At 38.5% G+C, this 20,162-nt stretch overlaps 1 protein-coding gene across 2 annotated transcripts in view; it reads right to left on the reverse strand.

The window, feature by feature from the left end:
• Positions 1 to 20,162, reverse strand: part of FNIP2 (folliculin interacting protein 2) — a 48,178-nt gene that overhangs the window by 11,135 nt on the left and 16,881 nt on the right. Inside the window, exons 2-13 of one of the 2 annotated variants that reach the window (XM_064710763.1) lie at positions 14,402 to 14,528; positions 12,323 to 12,454; positions 11,147 to 11,247; positions 10,989 to 11,060; positions 10,282 to 10,382; positions 9,972 to 10,061; positions 8,812 to 8,883; positions 8,072 to 8,201; positions 4,486 to 4,687; positions 3,829 to 3,917; positions 2,826 to 2,972; positions 2,519 to 2,688 (exon numbers count right to left, since the gene is read on the reverse strand). In XM_064710763.1, coding sequence (XP_064566833.1) covers positions 2,519 to 2,688; positions 2,826 to 2,972; positions 3,829 to 3,917; positions 4,486 to 4,687; positions 8,072 to 8,201; positions 8,812 to 8,883; positions 9,972 to 10,061; positions 10,282 to 10,382; positions 10,989 to 11,060; positions 11,147 to 11,247; positions 12,323 to 12,454; positions 14,402 to 14,528 — 1,433 coding nt within the window. The remainder of the gene's footprint in view (positions 1 to 2,518; positions 2,689 to 2,825; positions 2,973 to 3,828; positions 3,918 to 4,485; positions 4,688 to 8,071; positions 8,202 to 8,811; positions 8,884 to 9,971; positions 10,062 to 10,281; positions 10,383 to 10,988; positions 11,061 to 11,146; positions 11,248 to 12,322; positions 12,455 to 14,401; positions 14,529 to 20,162) is intronic. The other variant, XM_064710764.1, reaches the window with a different exon arrangement.

Below are 20,162 nucleotides of genomic sequence, written 5' to 3' on the forward strand. Positions count from 1 at the left end.
CTGTGTATGTGGGAGCCAACCTCACTCACATGAGCATTTAACTTTGGCAGGGGGAATGAAGATGCAGAAAATCAAAATACAACTGCAATATGAAAGGTAGGCAACTACTACATCATCATGATCTGAGTCCCCCAAAGAATGACTTATTTGCTAATTTATCCTGAATAACTGCTTTTTTAACAGAACTAAGGTTGTACATATCCCACTCTCAACATATTTCTTTGGGAGGGTGGCAATTATCTTCTAGCTGCTTATAATCACATATTAGCTAAAGGGCTCCTACTCCAGAGTTCTGGGAGAAGTAAACATAGATAGCCAATAAAGGAATGCTCACATGCCCTACTGGTAAAAAATCAGCTTACTCAAAGAAATGTCTATTCCTAGGATGAGTTAACCCAGTTGTCTTCACATGACACCCATCAGAGCACACTCACTAAGTGTTGCCTTCAGGTGCTAAATCCTTCCTCTGGGCTGCTCAAATTTTGTTCTGGACAGAACTTGCCATCAGGATTTTGTACTAGACCTCAAGAAGCAACACTACATTAAGAGTTACAAACAGAGCTTCAGAAAGACTTCTTCCAAGGGCAAGGGGGGCTCTGGTTTCAACACTAACATAGCAAAAAAAACCCCCAAGAGCACATTTATGTCCAGCCTCCTCCTCATTATACAGAACATAAAAGGAATAAGGCTCCCAACTCCATTCCTACAAAACAAGGATCAATGAGACCGTAATTCCATGGCTCTTACTGTCTCCCCTGCTAAGACCTGCCATTTCCCATGATGCCAGTGATGCACTGGAGAGGCTCCTGGGTGATAGGTAACATCAGTGGTGCTATTCTCCTTCAGTTAGGGACACCCTTGCAACCAAGCCCAGACCCTAACAAGCCAGCAAATTAATTCCTAAGGAACAAAAGTGGGCTTCAGACTCCTCAATCTAAAAGGCTGGTAGGTCACAAGGACAAGCAATATTGAAATGAAACTGGAATATATTGTTTTACTTCTGAGTTGAGCACAGTTGCTATGGAAATCAGATTCAGGCTTCATGTTCATTTGCACAATTGGCTTTTATATAAATACTAATAAGACAGTACAAGTCAAAATCATGATCTTCAAAGAGCACTAATACTTGTTAATACTATTAGATTGAAGCTGGTATTTAAGAGACAGTATGTCTTCATGACAGAGGGATTTACAATTGTATAGTACATAATTGCAGTTGATACTTAATATGTAATGAAAATACAGGTCTGAAGGTGAGAAGACAGGTACATCAAAATTCTGTCGTTTCCATTTTTAATCACCAAGACTTGATTTTTTGTTTTTCTTCTCTCTTCCTAAAGAAGAGGACCAGCAGAGGGCAACATCTCCCTTTCACAATCAGCTTTTGCAACCACAACAGTAACAGCTTTTTGGGCTTTATAAGACTGAAACAAAATCAGAGAGCATTTTGAGTTCAGGCACTGAGAACTTGGCAGGACAAAAAGAGAAACAGACTCTTCACTATTCACCAGTGGTGACTCCTGGGAGCGACCACAAGAGCTACTACTGAGCTTACGCCTCCAGTCCAGCTGGTTCTTGTAACTTAAGGCCTGGCTCCGTCCTCAACACCATGAACACACTTCTAATTTCCCCTTCAGTCTAACCTCTGCACAATGTTTAAATGACATCTTAAACCAGGAAACAATTCATTACAACTACACGGCCAAAGGAGCAAATCTTCATAGAGGTTACTGAGAAAAAGAAACCTGAGACAATCAGGAAGAGACAGCACCAGCATCACAAAGTTAAGTCACGTCATTGCCTCAGTGTGCATGTGTGTTATTTTACATGGCAATATAGTACATCAGCTAAAGTGAAGGGCTGTCTGATGTCACATTTTCATCTGCTGCCAAGAAGATGAGGAATTTTCAAGTATCTACCACTGACAGAATTACTTTCTGAGCTTTCATTCACCTACTCATTCGACATCAGTTATCTAGTCCCTTGTATCAAGATAATTTACAAGCTATACAATTTGTCAGAGACCAGCCTGAGGCACAGAGCATAGAAAAAAATCTTGCCCCAAGTCCATTCATGTAACAGGAAGTGAATGGAGCTACTGCCAGTTGCCAGACTTCTAATCTATTGCCCTGCTCTCTATTCTAGCTATGTGAGAAAGAGACAAAGGGAGGTAGCCAATTTCAACTACAAAGGGCCTCCAAGGCCCAGGTAACTCCTCTCAATCCAGTCTATTTCATCTTGTTTTTTCCCAAACTGTTCAGACCATTCAGAGCACTTGCACCATCTTAATACCTCTGTAACAAGTTAACCAGACAGTGTAGCAGAGGATGTCAACAAGGAACAAGAATAAAAAGCAGGATATGTAAATAGGCCTCCAAATTCTCTGATTAATCAGGCAAAAGACACCTGTTGGTAGGAGGAAACATGACCTGGACTACAAGCAGCCCTTATCTAAAAGGGGTGGATGTACAAAGGTGCTTGTTATAGAAAAATCTGAAGCTTTCCAAATCATACTGACCCAGCTGTGCCCAGAGAGGGTTATATGGGTGGGATTTTGCCAGCATGTTGACAGACTGGGATGTGCGCTTCTCAGAGAAGGCCTTGATGGGAGGATGGTCAACGGGCATCACTGTGGGGACCCACGCCAGGTGATATGTCAGCACTGCAGTCAGCAAAGCAGCAAAGAACCTAGGAGGGAAAAAAAGTTTAAAAAAGCATGTCCAAAGTAACACCAGCAAAAGAACACCCCATTAAGTCCTTTGCACTGGGAAGCAAAAAAGCTTTTTCTTTAAAAAAAAAAAAAAAAAGGAGTGGGGGAAGCTTACTGATTTTTGTTGATCTGTTCTATCAGAAAGGTAAATTCTTTAAGAAAACGCTGGCATAGCTGATTCTTTTCCAGGGTGCTGGACATCATATTAAGCCACACAGGCTCTGCAATCCTTGGAACAGAATATAGGTTCCAGATGGTAACTCTGCCCAAAGAAAAGTCCCAAAAAGTCAGTGTTAACGCGCACATCTCAATTCTGCAAATAAATATAAGTAGCCCCTTTCCCCTTCTGTTGTCCAGATTATAATTCGCTGCTTTTTTTGGTAAGATCTAGGAGACTAAACAAACTGGAAGAGTTTTTACTCTTCCAGTAATTACTAGTGTTCAGAACACTGGTCTGTTCAATTTATATTATCAGTAACCCAGCGTCTTCGTATGAATTACATATTTGGCTTCCCTTTTTTGCATTCCCATGTGAATTTTATTCAGTGAAACCATACAAAAACAAATTTGAGGGGAAGAAGAACCCATTCCATTCATTGCACAGATTTGATTCCACATTCCAGATATTACAGAACCTCCATTCCATTAAAGCCTTCTCTCTCTCCTGGGCTGACTTTCTTAGCCTTTGACCATTCCTTCATTTCTCAAGTACAGAAAAGAGAGCATTTGACTGCAACTTTCTTGCCAGTTACATTGTTCAACATCCAAGGCTAGGAGTAGACACATCTATCTGCCTGAGTACATCAATCCACCCAACTGCACAGTCATCAGCAGAAGCCAGCTCTTGATGAGGTGTTTAGACTTTAACTGACAATCCCAGGAACACATGAGTGCAACAGAACTACTTTCATTCTCATTTGGAAAATGGCTGAGCTGGTTTGCTAAAGTTTTCTGAAAACATTTCCCCAACAACCAATGCAGAAAATTCATTCACACTAACTGCAAGACTGTCTAAAATACAAGACCTTACATTCAGTTGCTTATAACTGGAAGTGACAAATATCTTTCATGGGGCATGAAAAGTGCTCTCCTTGTAATTCAGAATTCCATCAACTCACCTGAATTCTCCCAGGGCATCCATGACACGGCTGATATAAACCTGCACTCTCTGGCTGGATTCTGCTATTTTTCTACATGAGATCATGGCCTTGATTAAGAGTTAAAGACACAAAACAGCTGCTTAAAGGATTCACATTCTTCATCTTTTTAAACTTCATTAACATGTCAAAATAACTAAGATCCAGCCCCAGTCCTATACAGCCACTCAGGATAGCAACAAATGCCAACCTCCCTCCACCTCATACGAGGCCAAACCCTAATACTAGACAAGGGGAGAGAAGAGAACGTTTCTGAGAAGACAACAGCAAGACACAAATATTTTGTGTCTCTCTTTCAGACACTGCATGAAAGGACAGAGTACCATCATTTCCACAGTCTCTAGGGAGTCAAGAAAACCTCAGAGTGAAATATGGCAAGAACAAAGGAAAAACCACCCATAGCATAAAACTCTCCATTCTAATTCTGTCTAGAAAAGAAACTGCACCTCTTTCAGCAAATGCTGAGTTCCTACTCTGGGCTCAAGCTCAAGACTGCATGTGTAAGGAGGGAGGCAAGCTTGAAACCACGCACCTTCTCCCACTCTTCATCTATCAGATTCTAGAATACTTCATTCTGATTGACATTTTTCCACATTATGCCAAATTAGTATTCTGTACCTTTTCTATTGCATATTTCAGCTTGTTCATGTGAGACTCAAAAAGAGGAAAGTGAGAGAAAAAGAAATCCTGGAAGTTTCTCTGAGCTTCTTCTTTTTCAGGCAGAGAAAAGATGATGCTGATTGCAATTTTTTTCCTCCGAACCATTGCAGGATTGGAGCTGCAGCTTTCATCAGCCATACTAAACATTTCTTCAGTGGACCTGTAAGACAGAGTTGTTAGGACAGTTACCTGTGTCCTGAGAGAGAATTCAGCTTCTACTCATAGCTCTCTATTTAGCAGAAGGTAACTCACTTGTAGGACTCCTTTGACTGACTACATAAGGCTTTGCTGTCACATGTTTCTGAACAGAGGATGCCTGACATTTTGATGGATAAGTCCTGTGCTTGTTCAAATAGGAAGAAGACAATCCCCAGAGAGGCCTGGTGTGAACACTTTCCTATGAAACAGAACTAATAGATTCCCTCCTGGATTTAACTTAGAGGGAGACGAAGAAAAGGGAGCAGAGATACATCACACAAAATCACAACCAAAAAAGCTTAAAGGTAACTTTGGAGCTGTGAACTGCATCCAGCACTTGAGCTCCTCTCTGGGTGCTCAGCTGCATATCTATGATGCTCTTGAATCTGGACTGTTGCTCATGAGGGAAGTTGGGAAACATATAACCTATACTGTCTATATTGTTCTGGCATCCTAAGATGGATGTTTGCATACAAAATAAAACCTTCTATTTTAACTGAAGACAAAATGTCACCATCCAGTAATTACTGTAAAAACACAAACTTACTTACAAATACATGTTTGCCCAGCTCAAAATTGTGTAGACTTAGCTTAGAAAGATTTGTTTTCTGCTTAAAACTATAAAAAAAAATACCAGAAAGAAAAGAAAATACCCATCCAGTGGCTATTTTACAACCCTTATTATTTCCCCACGTTCTGCTTGTTTCTTTGAGAGTGCTGCCACATTTCTTTCAACAGTTGTCTCTTCTCAATATTACACATGGGTTGCTACTAGGATCAATACTGCTCAATGTTTTGATTATGAGTCTGGCCTGTGGACCAAAACACACCTTTAGTGAGTTTGCAGATAATGTCAAATGGGGGGAAAATGGTCAGTCAAGGGGATGGCAGTGTCCAGAAAGGCTGTGGAATCTCTATCCTTGGAGTTTTTCAAGACTTACTCAAGAGTCAAGTTCCACAGACACCTGATGTAAATTCCAAGCTACTGCTTGGTACAGGATGATACCCACAAGTCTCAGCCCAGCATAGTTTTTACTGTGATTATACAAAAGGGTGACAAATCCCTCACCATGTTCTTCTATAAATACTAGCCTTGCAGCACTAGATATTGATACTGCTGACTTAAAAATAATTATTTTTTCTTGCTTAAAGATCTTGATCAATTTAACTGAAAAGAACACCATATATATATATATAAATATAATGTGTATACATAAATAAGTAAAATATTATGGGAAAAATGTCTGTTGTAAGGAATTTCAACTGAATAATGGGTGTTAATCTACTGAAAAATTATAGGAGAAAAGGGTAAAAAGACAAAAAAGCCATGGAGACATTCTGAGCAGCACTCATCTGGAAATAGCTTGGTTTTAGAATTTCTTTTAAGCTAAGACTGAAATACCAGTGAGTGGTAATTAAAAGTTTGAAGTCTTTTCATATCACAAGTATCTTGAAATGGAGTCTGTAGTATTTATAGAACACTATGAAGCAATTAACAAAAGGAAAGACTCAGGGCTAAGCATCCATTCTTAGTCCATTCTAAAAATATTTAGTTTACAGTTTAATTGGTTTGACAAAGTTAAATATACAAAAAATTCTCATCACAGAGGTATGAGTCCATGAACACAGGATAAAACAGACAATTAAACAACAGCAAAAAAACAGCTTGTGGGAAAACAGAGTTCCAGACAAAAGCATAACCTCATCTGAACTTCAGGAACTTGCATACAGAGACAGAAATTCCCAAGGAAGTCAGGAAAGGATGGTCAGTCAGCATCCAAGAAACATCACAAGCTTTTGCACTGCTTCCCAGGAACAGAAATTGAGGAATTTAGGTCTGAGAGAGAAGCCTTTTCAACAAAACTGCTAATCTAGGTTGCTTGCCAATCGACTTTGTGGAGTTCCAACTAGACATCTCAATTTCTTTGAGCTATTGGCCTAAAACATCAGTCACAGAAACTGTAGAATCTTGGCTGTAACAACCTGGGGTGCAAACTCTGTGGCAATGAAGTATTCAACCAGAAGCCTACTGTTTCTCTAGCAAATAACCAGAAAACAAATATCTGAAGAGGCTTTTTGGCTTAGAAAGAATCCCAGTTCAAGAATAATTCTAGACAGTAAAAATAATTATGTGCTGTTTCCAGTATCTTTCCCCAGCACTGGTTCTCCAGTGGGGAAAAAAACCAACAACCCTGCTCTGGACAGCAAATAAGCAGCCCAAAGAGGATTTCCTCTAGACAATTTGTAACTTTCAGAACACTTTGCAGAAACTTATATTTGTGAAAATTTGGCTGCTTCTTAAACTGGGCTGAAATGATCTTATTTACCCTAGATGTTTTAACCTTTTTTTACATGGGCTGCTCTCAGCCTTTTTCTTTAGGAAAAAGTACTTCAGTTTACTTAAAGCAACCAGTTTATTCTGAACTGCAAGTGTGATTTAGACAGCACAACTGCTACTTTAGTACCATGGCACAATCCTTCATGTTAAAAATTATTCACTAAGAATATCTAGAAAAAATGCTGCAAGTGCTGATTTACACTAGGGAAAGCTTTTCAAATGAGGTTTAATTTTTATTTTTTACTGACTACATATTTTAACTGGCAGCTTTTATGCTTCTCTTAACTGAAAAGGGAGAGAGGCCAAATAGCATGAATTTCTTGTAGGTCTCCACTAATTCCACTCTGTCTCTGGGTACAGGTGGATGAGTACAGAGAGAGGATAATCAAGAACCATTTGCTATTTTGCAAATGACAAGGGAAGAATTTGCTTATTAGCTATGAAAAGTCTGCTGCATTCCACGCTTTGTTATGCCACTGAGCTACAAAAGCTAATAAAATTCCAAAACAGAAGCCAAGCTTTTTGATCACAGCTTTTTTTTTCTTCCTGTTTTGGCAGAAGTCACATCAGGAACATCCTGTACCAGCCAAGAGAATCGTCATGGGCTATTACTCCAAAATTTCACTAACTGCTCACTGGTCAGACTTCATCATAGCATAAAGTCATTATGGCAGCAGTGCTGTTACAGTCCCTTTCATCTCAACAGGATGCTCTGCTCCTTCAGAAAAAAATTAATTTACTTTTCAGAATATGGTTTCATACACAGCCTATACATTCACACCATATTAATACACAGCCTATGTATCCAATAAAAATAATTATATTCCAAATTGGGCTTTCAAGTTCACATTCAGCCAAAACTTCATCTTTTTTTATATTGGCAATCTTATGTAACACGCACAGAAGATAGACTGAGTCGAGAACATTTAATAACAGGGTTTGTGCTTTTAAAGAAAGGAGGCTTAGGCTCTCAAACACTTGTTGTAATAAGAAAGTTGCTACACTCACCGTCTTGGAACAATTCCATTCTCTAAACTGGTTGTCTGACTTCGGAGCCAGCGACGTTGATAGCTGCTAGAAGATGATGATGAAGAGCTTGGAGATGGCAAAGGAGTAACCAGAAGACTGCTCAGAGATGCTATGAAGAAAGCAAGAAACCCCACATACAATGAATCACGAAGAGTGCTGGTTAAATACTTTTCTTCATACTCTAACAATAATTTCTCACAAATATTGCTCTTGCTTTCTGGTCTTTTTCACACAACTCACTTGCAACAGGAGAGACAATTATTTAAAATAAATCTTGCTGCTTGAGGACATTCATTTGTTATAAAGTAGGAGGATCATCCCCACTTAAACATACTAAAATGTATCTTATTCTCATTAAAAGTATTCTCTCCCAAGAGTTCTTGCACTCCCATTACAATAGACAGGATGACTTCTGGTCTTCATTTTCCTATTCAGTGTAAAAAGCCATTTCTCTTCATTTGCTCTAGTAAAGGCTCCAACCAGTTCTTCCTCCAAATTATAAACTGGTCAAGAGCCCAGAACATGGTGGTTGTAAACAAAGAATATAATTGCAAATATTTTTGCATAAGGGCTTGAGGCAAATGCAGAAGGCAAACCACCTAGCAGATAAAAACAACTATGGATTTACAGGTCATGAGGTGTCTATATTTCAGGTGAACCACTGCAGCCAAGAATTGTAACAATTACAAAAGCAGGCAAACAAGATAGACAGCAGATACCTGACCGAGCAATGCCGCTGTCTCTGTCCTCGTTTTGTCCTCTGCTAGGCATATCAACAGGTGTGCTGTGTGCTAAAGCAAACAGAGCAGATCAATAGAAAATATTACATAATTCATCGTACTATTTGTCAGCATTTTAAAAAAATGTTTAAGTTTAAAGGTCATTCACCAAAAAAATTACATCCCGTACTGTTGCTCAAAATCAGTATGGTGCGAAGAGAGGTGGTAGCAAATAGTAGCCTGTGCTGAGTATCATGTTACCACAGGAAGGTTATTTGCCCAAATGTGAAAACATTTCTAAGGAGCTTAAGAATATGAATACAGTCTGCATTATCAGAAATCAGATATACTTTGAAAGTGAAGGCTCATCACTCTTGATAAACTCTGAGTATGCAAGATTGTCCTTTGACACAGGTTAAGATCAGAATGAAATAGTCCAGCACATGGTCCATTAAAAGCTTCTGTTTCGCTTGCTGAGCTGAGATTTACTGTCCACAAAGCCTCACCATAAGAAATACTCCATCTATGTCAGATCACATCGAAGTGTTAGTAGTGCAGAGTAACCCAAATTGTTGAGCATGCAAGATTTGCAAATGCTGTGAAGAAACTGCATTGGTATTTCAGTTCACATTTTTGCAATTAACAGAAGTAATTAGGCCTAAGATCTACCCACCTGCATGGATCATCATTCTGCCTGTAAAAAGAGACTTTATGAAGCCTAAAGTATTGAGAATTAAAGAAATTAATATTGCTTAAGGAAAAAAACCTTTAAAGCCTCCCAGATTTAGCTCAAAAATTTTGAACGTCTGCCACCAAATTAAAAAGTAGCAAGAGATCAGAGAAGAAAAAGCTGTACACCAGCAAGACACCTGCATGTTAGCAAGAAACCAGCACCAAGCCAGGAAACATAAGTTCTCTAAGAAACATAAGGGCTAATTCATCTTTAAAAGACTGCATGAAATATCTTTAAAACAAAGCACAGTAATTTAGCTTAGCCATCTTTCAGAAGACTTATTTGTAAGTATGTACCAGATACACCTGTTGTCACTATTTCAGCCCTCTGTTTCTAGAGACTATGCATGTCCTGCAAAGATTCAGAAGGAGCTGGATTTGTGTGTGCATATGGATGGGTCACACTGTGGCTGGCATTCCACACAAACCTGCAAAGAAAGAAGCACTGCGGATGAGCCGGAGGGGACCTCCTTCAGACACACCCTGCAGCAGTTTGCTGCTACACAGCTGTAACACACCTAGGAAACAAAAGCAACGTAGAGAAAATGGAAAAAAATGAAAAAAAAAAACAAAAAACAAAAAAAACACAAAAAAAACAAAAAAAAACCAAAAAAAAACCCAAGCCAAATAAAAGGTAAAAAACCCAAGGAGGTGATGTACTGGGGAAAAAAAAAGCCAAAACTGAATGAACAGATGGCCTTGTGTTGTCAGAAAGACACAGAACCTGGAAATATTTACCTAAATTACTTCCACTGCGACAGGTTCCCAAACCATTCTGATTGGAGCTCAGTTTTCCCAGACTGGGATCCTGGTTGATGCATTCAAAGCTATCTTGCAAGCTAAAATAGGGGGAGAAGCCAGTATTCCTTCAGAATATGATCAATAGGCATTAATATTAGCTTAAGAATTAGGTTCATTTTATAATAAAAGAAGGCTGAGCATTAACTTAAAAACTAAATTGAAGGACAAGTAGGTTTCTGAAACGGGAAGGAAGCAGGCATTCATTTTTTACATTTAAATTATTGGAACTTCTTTCTAGGACACTTGGGATTCAATTTATTCATATTTGCCCATTTTGGGGAGGAGGTACAACAGAACAGCATATTTGGTGAAGGAAACAGAAGCGTGATACGGGGTCAAAGCATTCTCAGCCTATCCCTTCCTCACCCTTCTGACAGCAGTAAGAGATGGACATTTTGATTGTCCAAAGCACCTAACCTCTGAACTTTATTGCATGTCCTGGACAAATTAGGAAGCAGAAACTTGGAGATTTTTTTTTTTTTAATTAAAAACTTGGCTGGCCTAACTAGAATCTATTAAGAGAATTCTTCTCCACAGCTGCCTTCTCGATTTTTTACCAGAACTACAAAAGGAGAAAGAAAGACAGACAACTGCACTGGCTGGGAAAGGAAAGAAAATATATATAAAAAAAAAGATGTTCTTACTTATTGTTGCTTCCACTGAAGCTTCCTACCCTGGCTGAGAAGACTTTACTTATCATCAGCTGTGGGGGAGAGCTGAAAGGATAAACAGTCATTTATTTCACTGAGTCATCAATTCCAAGTGCCTGAAAAGACAGTGCATCACAGAAAAGGACACTCACCGTATGTAGTGAATTTTCAAGGTGGAGCCTTTGTAACTCATTGCCACTGAGCCAAACATCATTTCTCCCAGCATATTGACATCGGAGGCTGGTCTGGTGTACTACACAGACAACAAGACAGGAACAGCAAAATCAAAAATAACTTGGCATACTATTTCAACTTAACATAGTGCCACAGTGATACATTGGGAAGGGAGAACAAAGAAATTCATCTTTTTCATGCAAAGCAAGATCAGTGTGCACTCAGTGTGGGTTTAACACTGTGGATTTAGCAATTTCAGCAGGAAGAAAACCTGCATTTTGCTCACTAGATGAGCAGTGCTATCCTTGTTCTGGGCAGACCCCCAAAGGCAAGACAGAAAAAAAGATCTTCTGCATTTCCAAAGAAATAGCTGTGTCCATAAACATTCCCATATAACAGAGTGTTTGATAAAAGCTGTAAATGCTCACAGGACTTGGATTCTGTGGTCTGGATCCCCAAAAAATAAACTGCCTTCCTTATCCAAATGAATAAATTCAACTTCCCTGTCTTTATAGAAGACTTCTTGGAAACGTTTTTTATTGAAAAATTATTTGTGATTATACATAGAAATGCAGTCTTCAGACCAGTTGCTTATTTTGTTTCAAAGACTGATCATCAATAGCAAATACAAAGAGAAGTTTGTTAATGCTGAAGAAAACAACCTTTCAGTTAAATATCATCATTTTCTTTTCCCACCTTAACCTATACATCCTTCAAACTTCATTTTTCTAGGTGAAATGCTAATGCTTTTACTAAGAAAGAGACAGAGTACTTAAAATTTAATGTTATAGTAAGACAGACTAAAGGGATTCTTAATAAACTATGTTCAACAGCCTCTTCAGAACTGACCTGAACCACACGCACACATCAACAGAGAACAGTATAGTGCTTCTTACAACCTTCTTATGAGAAAATGCTATTAGATATATTTCACAACTCCTTGAAAGGTAAGACCAAGATAGACTAAAAGGTTAAGATGCACCCACACATATTTTTATTCTACAACACTTTGAGGATAGAGTAGACCTCACAGTTCAGATTAAGCTGTAATGTAATAGAAGCCAAAGTCATTCAATGCATCTAAGCAGAGGCTTTAATAAACCAACTTCTTCAGTAAAATGGAAAAACAAAAGCAACAAAGTAACAAATATTACCTGATACTTCGGTATCTGTTCTTTGATATTTTGCATACAGCTTACAGAGGGACTATGGGAAGAAACACTGTTCCCATTGCTTGCTTGGCAGTTCTTGGCAGAAGTCTTTACAGAAGCCTCATCTGCCATTTTCTGTGTTAAAACAGAACAGGTGATAAAAAGTAAATCTGAGATTCTAAACCTATCATGGCAAGAATCTCCTTAAAACTACAGGAAAGCAATAGAAATAAAGAATAATCTTATTTGTCTCAAAAAATATGTATCAGTTTTAAAATATTTTTTTAAAATGCCAGCATCAGAGCAAGTGGAGAACTGCTCTCACATTCTCACTGTCAGATAGGTTTTCATAGTATCACATATAATCAGATTACTCAGTTTCACAGGAAGATCATTCCTAATTGTTATGAATTACTCATTGTAATATTTGCCAAAATTTATGTAAACAAAATCTCAGTTTATGGGTTTCTTACAAACTAATTCCCGTGATCATCTGCACAATTAATCACTCAAATTGCATGTAACTTTTGCTCCCCAAATGCTTAACACATTTCTAAAACAGAAGAACAGCCAGCAAAAACAAGGGATAGATAATCCATTATTTGGCAGAATTAGCAGGTTAAAGAGAAATAATGTATTTGAATACTCAATGTGAATAAGCTTTAGTGTATTTCAGAAAAACACACAGTAAACACACATACGCTCCCTTGACTTCAATTTAAACAGGACTGAGTTTGAAAGTAGTTCTGTCTCTATTTTAAATGAATTAAGTTTTAGTTTTGGTGTTTAACAACAACCAAATACTCAAAATTATTTTTAACATCCATGTGTTTGCATGGCATTCAAAGTACTATGGCTGCTTTAAAAGGGTACTTAGATTAGTGAGTGTCTGGCTAGAAAACAGATTATAGCCTGTATCGTGTTATGAGGGAGGTTATAATCTGTTTTATGTCAGTGTTGCATAGTTTCTGGTAGAACATTTTGTAGTTAACTTTTAGCTAAGGTATTCAAGCAAGTGGAATAATTTGAGTATTTAAATGAAGTCAGAAATGCATTTTTTGCTAAGATGCTATTGGTTTTAAAACAACTTTAAGATACTTAGTAATGACCTTGATTTTGGGCAGGGGGTGAGGGAAGAGGGGAAGCCAGATTAACAAGCAGTCTGACCCATTTACGCTCTTAAGTAGATGATCAGACATCAGCTGATGATGCTCATCAGTCTTACTGATTCAGCACAATGGCATATTTACAGTGTGACTGAAATACAGACTGGTGCTTTTAAAGCATCTTCATAACTGAATCCTACAAGTTGTGACTCTTCTTATACAGGTGTATATATATAGCTGTGCAACAAACCATGTTAGTCTAACAAGCTGAAGCTGTTGGTTCTAAAAAAAACTTCAAAACAAACAAAAATTAGAAATAATTTAATGTAGAAGAGAAACAGAGGCAGTGGGAAAAAAAACAAGCAAAACCACCACAAAATAGAAAACACTGTTGGCTTCCTGATCTTAAAATGACCTAAGTTTGCTGAAAGCTTTACTCCACAATTAGTGTGCTTGGAGAGAAGAAAAAGAACTTGCATCTTGACGGCATCTGTTCTTGCTTCTATGTGTCACCAAAACTTACACGGCCACATAAACCACCATGTGTCATGCTTACGTGGTTAGCCAGTGAGGTTGTTTTAATTCACATAAAGGCAACAGCTTTACTACTGCAAACAACAAAGGAAAAAAAAGCACCTTTAGACACATGGTGTACATCACTGAAACAGACCGCACAACCAGGGCTAGCAACAAAAAGCAAACAGTCAACATTAGAAAGACTGAAGAAATCTCAGTTTAAGGGTAAATAGATTTCTCTGCCTGAAAGAAAATCTGGATTGTTACATTTGAATACCATATTTATATTAGAAATACCAAATACCAGACATGCTCATTGGCTTGTTGGAATGATGCTTGTTGCAGCTATCACACTGAAAGACCACAAGATTAAGAAGTTAATACTGTCCTATTAAAAGAACTACTTTTGGAAAGGAAAACAAAAGAGCAGTAAGACAACAGCAAAATGAAAATTTCATACCTGAACCACAGCTTCATCAATTTTGCGGACTGCTTTGGAATCAAACAAGACCTGTCTGCCTCTCCTCTCACAGTCTTGGTAAACTATCAGGCGGATTTCATTCAAGTCCAACTCCAAAGAGGACCAGCTAGGGATTAGAAACAGGAGATATTAAAATAGTGTGTTTACTCTGCACATTCATTTAAGTGAAGAAATGGGCATTAGGCAAATATATGCTTTACTTAGCATTTACAGAATCCAGGTTGCAAATCACATAGCTCCAACAAAAAAGGAACTCCAAAGGAGTGTCTAAGCTCAGCGTCACTGACAGAGGCAGGCACAGCCAGACCAATTTTCATCCAATCCTCTTCCAAAATTTTCCAGAAATAGAACACAAAACTTAGTCTCAATCTGCTCCAGGCTTAACTACTATTGTTCTCTTCTCTGTACACAGCCTGGATCATCCTTATTATAAGGTAAGTGTACTATTTTATGCAATACTCCCAGTGGCAATAAAACAGAGTGGATTACCATCCTCTCTCCTGCAGTTTTTCAAAGGCACAAGGCTTACATCCTCTCTCTTCCTTCTCTAAACAACACAAACTTAATTCCTTTTGACATATTCCTGACAATGCAAGTTAAGATTTTCCCAAAGTTTAAGCCTTGCAATGGATAGACAAGGTTTATGTTGTTCCATTCTTCTTCTCCCTTTTCAGAGACATTTCAGGGATTACAGAGCAGCCGTTGATTACTGAGACGATGTCCAGCTACAATGAAAATAATTTAGTACATGAAACCAAGATACTTGAAATTCAATCTGAAGCAAAACAATTCTCTCAAGCCAGAATCTGTCCATTCTGCAAAGATGCAACATGGCACACGACCTGCTCACTGCACTACCACAGAGGCTGAGAAGCCAAAGAGATTATTGTGGCAATGACAAGAAACCTTGTTTTCTAATTCCAAAAGGAGTCAGTCTATACATCAGAGCATGGAGATTTGTTTGGCCTCAGTTTTAGCTACAGAAACACTTCCAGGTTATGTGCTGACAAGCTGAAATCAATGGAAAAAACCTATTACTGCATGAAGCAGTGCCACAGAGCACTGATGCTCAGCCTCACTGCCCCAGCCCTGACCTGGATGGACTGCACCTGGGGGGGTGAGAGTACAACTGTTATTAATAGTTGTTGGTTTAACAAACTGCATTACAGACTTCAGTCAAGGCCACACTGATCTTCCACCCAAAAGGGGGTTTTATTTAGGAATTTCCCCAAACTTTGCTTTACAGAAACCGAAGGCAGATAATTGAGAGAAGAGCATAAAACCCCTATACAGACAAAAGACTAGAATTTATGAAGCTATTTCTTTTATTCCATCCTCTGTCAACATCCATAAATCAACAGTGAGGTAAACACTATCAAATCCTTCTAGTCAGAATAACTGCTTTAGAAGTACACTTGCAGACTTGTGATTTTAAAATAATTTTAAGTAAAGCCAGCTTAATTTCTTCTTTGTGCTATTTCTATGTAACTAAGAAAAAAAAAAAGCCTAAATAGACATATTTTTCAAACCTGAAAGAACTCTATCTGGAGGTCTATTTTTAAACATCTTGGGGCAGAATAAGCCAGATATCTATCTCCACTGTAAGTTACTCTAATACAAATATGCTGTATGTACATAACATAGCAGGTTTCCCATCATGGAATGATGCTAAAGGCTGTTTTGCCATCCACAGTGAGGAAACTTCTTGACCTGTATGTAACATGTTGCCTCCAGAACTGCTGAGAGTGCCAGGCAGATTTCTTTTCAAGCCTTCCCTGACAAAGGCAGTCACAGCATCATGTTAACCTCCATGAGACCAGACCTGATACCATTGTCGATAGTTGCCCAACAAATTTCCTACACACCTTGCTTACACAGAGAGCTGCAACTACACCATCTGTGTAAGAAGTCTGTTACTAGTTTCTCAGCCCACTGCCTATGCAATGGTATTACAAAATCTAGTTATACTGAATGCAAGAGAAGTCAGAGCCATCAATACACTTCATCCTACTCTGCCACACGAATCTGATACTCTTCAGTACCAGATACCCCAATATCTCTTCAGTTACACAGCTATCTATTTACTTACTGCTGCAACAGACAACCTGAAGCAACTATGCTGTTTTATTAATAAGTCTGCAGGTCATTCCTTTTTTTAACAACAAAGAAAATTATATCTCTATATCTTTAGCTTAAATTCTATGCAAGAGTAAAGCCTTATTTATCTCCATTACTGGCACAGCAGCATCCGTACTTCAGACCACAGGCTTGCAAGTCTAAACTGAGAAAGATTCATTTCAGACACAGATTGAACCAATTTAGACCTGCATCTGCCCACTGATGCAGGGTTGCATGCAGGCTGGGTTGCATGAATTCAGGTTTCCTCGTGAATAAATAAACTGTCCCTCATTACACACTAAAGCAAACCTCATGTTGTTCATGCAGTGCGGACTTCTGTATAAGACATGAACTGGATTTTATGTTCAAATAGAAGCCAACTTAACAGCCTTTTCCACACAACATGCTAGAACTAAAGATTGCTGCAACCTGCCAAAACTACAAACAGATTCTTTAATACCAGACAGCAACAAGCTAAGAAATTACACAAAATCTATCATACAGAGCTTTATGTGACCAGCAAACCAAATCTAAGGAAGTAATTTCAGACAATGTTTCTTGTGGTTCTAACCAAATATCAAACTTATGTTTTAATGATGCCATTGCTTACAGACGCACTCCTGCAGCAGACCTACCCATTACAGAAGAGATCCTCATTTGACAACATCAAGCACGTCTATAGGCAATTTATACAGGCATACAAGTCCATGTAGCCTCATTACTTGCACATGGAATCCAGCAGCAGGCCCAAGACCAGCCAGATGACCAGGATGTTTATGCCCATCACAAAAACTGATGAGCACTGCTTACAGGACTTCCACCCTTTATTTAAGCAAGGTTATGTAAGAGTTCCCCCAAAACAGGGACAGCAGGAGTATTCAGTCATCTCCTAAAAGCAGTGCTGAAGAATACAGACAGTATGCAGATTTATTGGTCAGCTCTGTTTTCACATGCATAAAAACCAAACCCCAAAATGTTACTTCCTTACCTCTGTATCAGCTTATTGCTTATTTAGCAATGCCAGGTCCTGCATATTCTTAAAAATCAGCTGAATTAACATGATCTTGTGTATATGTTCACATTTCAGGTTAAATGTGGCTGTTCTGACTAAACATGATTTATAATTTGAACACAGAAGTAAGAGCCCCACATGTCTTTTCACCCCTTTTTGTAACTATGTGACCCTTTCTCTGTTACTTGCGTCTGCTCTGGTAATTGTTGGACCCTCCCATAAACTGAATTCTCTGCAGCAACAGAAGCCTGTCCAAGCACACGAAAGTGGACCAGAAACATGGTTGGAGAAAGGAAGAAGTAGAAAGCACCTGAAAGAAGGAAAGTAGAAAGGAAGAAGAACCTGCACCTCTTGGTGGCAGCATGACTTACACTAACTCACTTTGTCCATGGAACTATATACCTTTAGGAAAGGGCACACAGAAAATGCTCCCGAAACATTCCAACTAAGTATTGAGGCTAGCTGAGATTTTAATTGAGTTCTCTTGTTCCCACGTCAGTTCCCTGTCTGCTTAGTGAGCTGACTCCCTAACAGGAGCCAGTTTCAAAAGGTCTTAAAAGGCCAAGGCCAGAACAAGGGGAAAAAAGACAAGAGCATGATGCCAAAAATCAAAGGAAGAAGTGGCTTCTTCAACACCATCAGTCTGTTTGAGCAGCACAGATTACCCAGCCTCACCTTCAGACTGGACCTTTACCGTAGGTGGAAGACACCAGAACTAAAAACACTGTCTTCAAATCAAAATAAATAAACCAAATCAAGCTGTGCTCATATGACAGTAGAACCAGGTCTACCACAGACACTAAAATGCTACTGATTTTTTTTTTAATATTTGAAAGGAAGCCACGAGTTTGGAACAGCTTAGTGATATCCTAAAAAGTTTTGTCTCTCCCCAGAGAAGCTTAAGCTTGCTTTATTTTCTCCTACACATGCTACTTTCTTTTTTTTTTTAACATTTCTTCAATTATAGTTATGAGACATGGAGGCAAGATCTCTCTTACTTAGGGGAAAGCAAACTTGTTTGTTCCGGGAAAAAATTCACAAAAAATTTGCCTCATTCTGTCCTGAATAAATATTTTCAGTTAATATAGATCTCCAAACTCGAATGTTTACAAAGAAAGCTTTTGCTTCCCCTTTATAATTATCAGCATGCATGCAATAACTGAAGAGTGACCTATTCAATTATATTCAAAAACTACTTCAGCTGACCTTAAACTGTGTTTGAAAGTGACTAACCCCTTATTCCTCCAGTGCAACATCTACAGGCTAGAAAACCAAACAGACTGAAACAGCTATGTATATTTATCTATATTTTTCTGCTTCTTAGGCCAACAATCCTGAATGTAGAATACTAATTCTAAGACCCTTGGGTGCTAGAATTTGGAAAAAGCTATCCTGAACCATATTTTTAACACAGCCACATAGCTATAAAGAGTCAGACATTGGAGATGTGCTGGCACATGTCTGAAAAGGACAATACAAAAATTAAATAAATACTATTCCCCCTTCAGATTACTCTGATGTAATGCTCGAATTTGAGATAATTCACAAGTAAAGCAGAGGGTTCCCCTCTCTGTTTTTCCCCCACTTCACAGCATTCTCTCCTGTCAGCTCCACACACTGTTAGTACTTGACCCACTAACACAAGAGGTGGCCAAAAAAGTAAAAGAGGGGAAACTAATTAGGAAACTAGAAAGAGAAGGTAAGATTATTTAACCTTAATTGAAAAGAAAGGCAATTACCCTTTATGCCTCAGTTTGCATATACATAAATCTTACCCCTGATCAGAGTCAAGTATGTCGGTTCAGTTTCAAAAAGGAAAGACTTTCTGGAGTTCCAGTCATTATTATCATCAAGAATAAGTTTCTAACAGAACTTTTTCAATTATTTACAAAATAGCCTTTCAGCACATGATTATAAATCTAGTGTTACATAAAAATGTCCTTCATCAAAAATCATACACATCAAAAAAGTTATATGCATACCTGTTTTGCAGCAGTCTAGTCACTTTGTTGGCACAGCTGACACTTTCATCTCTCAAAGACTTTCTAATTCTTTCATCCAATTTGGTACGAGAGAGATTATTTCCAACTGGTACATCACTGTTGTTTCTTGTTCTTTCTATTCGTCCCCCAGTGCCATTTGCAGTTTTTGGTGCACCCCCACACATTTTCTAAGCCAAAAATCCTCTTGTAAAGCTCCCTCAAAGAAACTAAATACCTGCTGAAGAGAAACAGCCTCAAGCAAGTTTCTTCACTATCGATCAACCATTAACAATAACCATCAGCTTTCTTCCCTATAAAGGAACACAGTCTGCCGAATTTCCAGCTGGGGGAAAAAAGGCAGAACGATCTTCATATATTCTATAAGCCATTAATACAAAAGGACAGCTGTAGCTAATGTACTTCTGCAATTATTCCAGACAGTACAGACATGACTTTCAGGTTTCAGAAGCCATCGCGGACTTGCTCTTGCTGCTGTCAGAGGTTTTCCTACTAAGCCTGGTGCAAAGCTGTAGCAGATACAACAGCTAATATTGACTTTAGCTATGTTTGTTTCCTGGTATGTGATTTAGGTAGCTGGCAATTATGTAGTCACAAGACTGAACCATAT

Source organism: Zonotrichia leucophrys, chromosome 4, assembly GCF_028769735.1.
Source record: "Zonotrichia leucophrys gambelii isolate GWCS_2022_RI chromosome 4, RI_Zleu_2.0, whole genome shotgun sequence".
Taxonomy (NCBI): Eukaryota; Metazoa; Chordata; class Aves; order Passeriformes; family Passerellidae; genus Zonotrichia; species Zonotrichia leucophrys.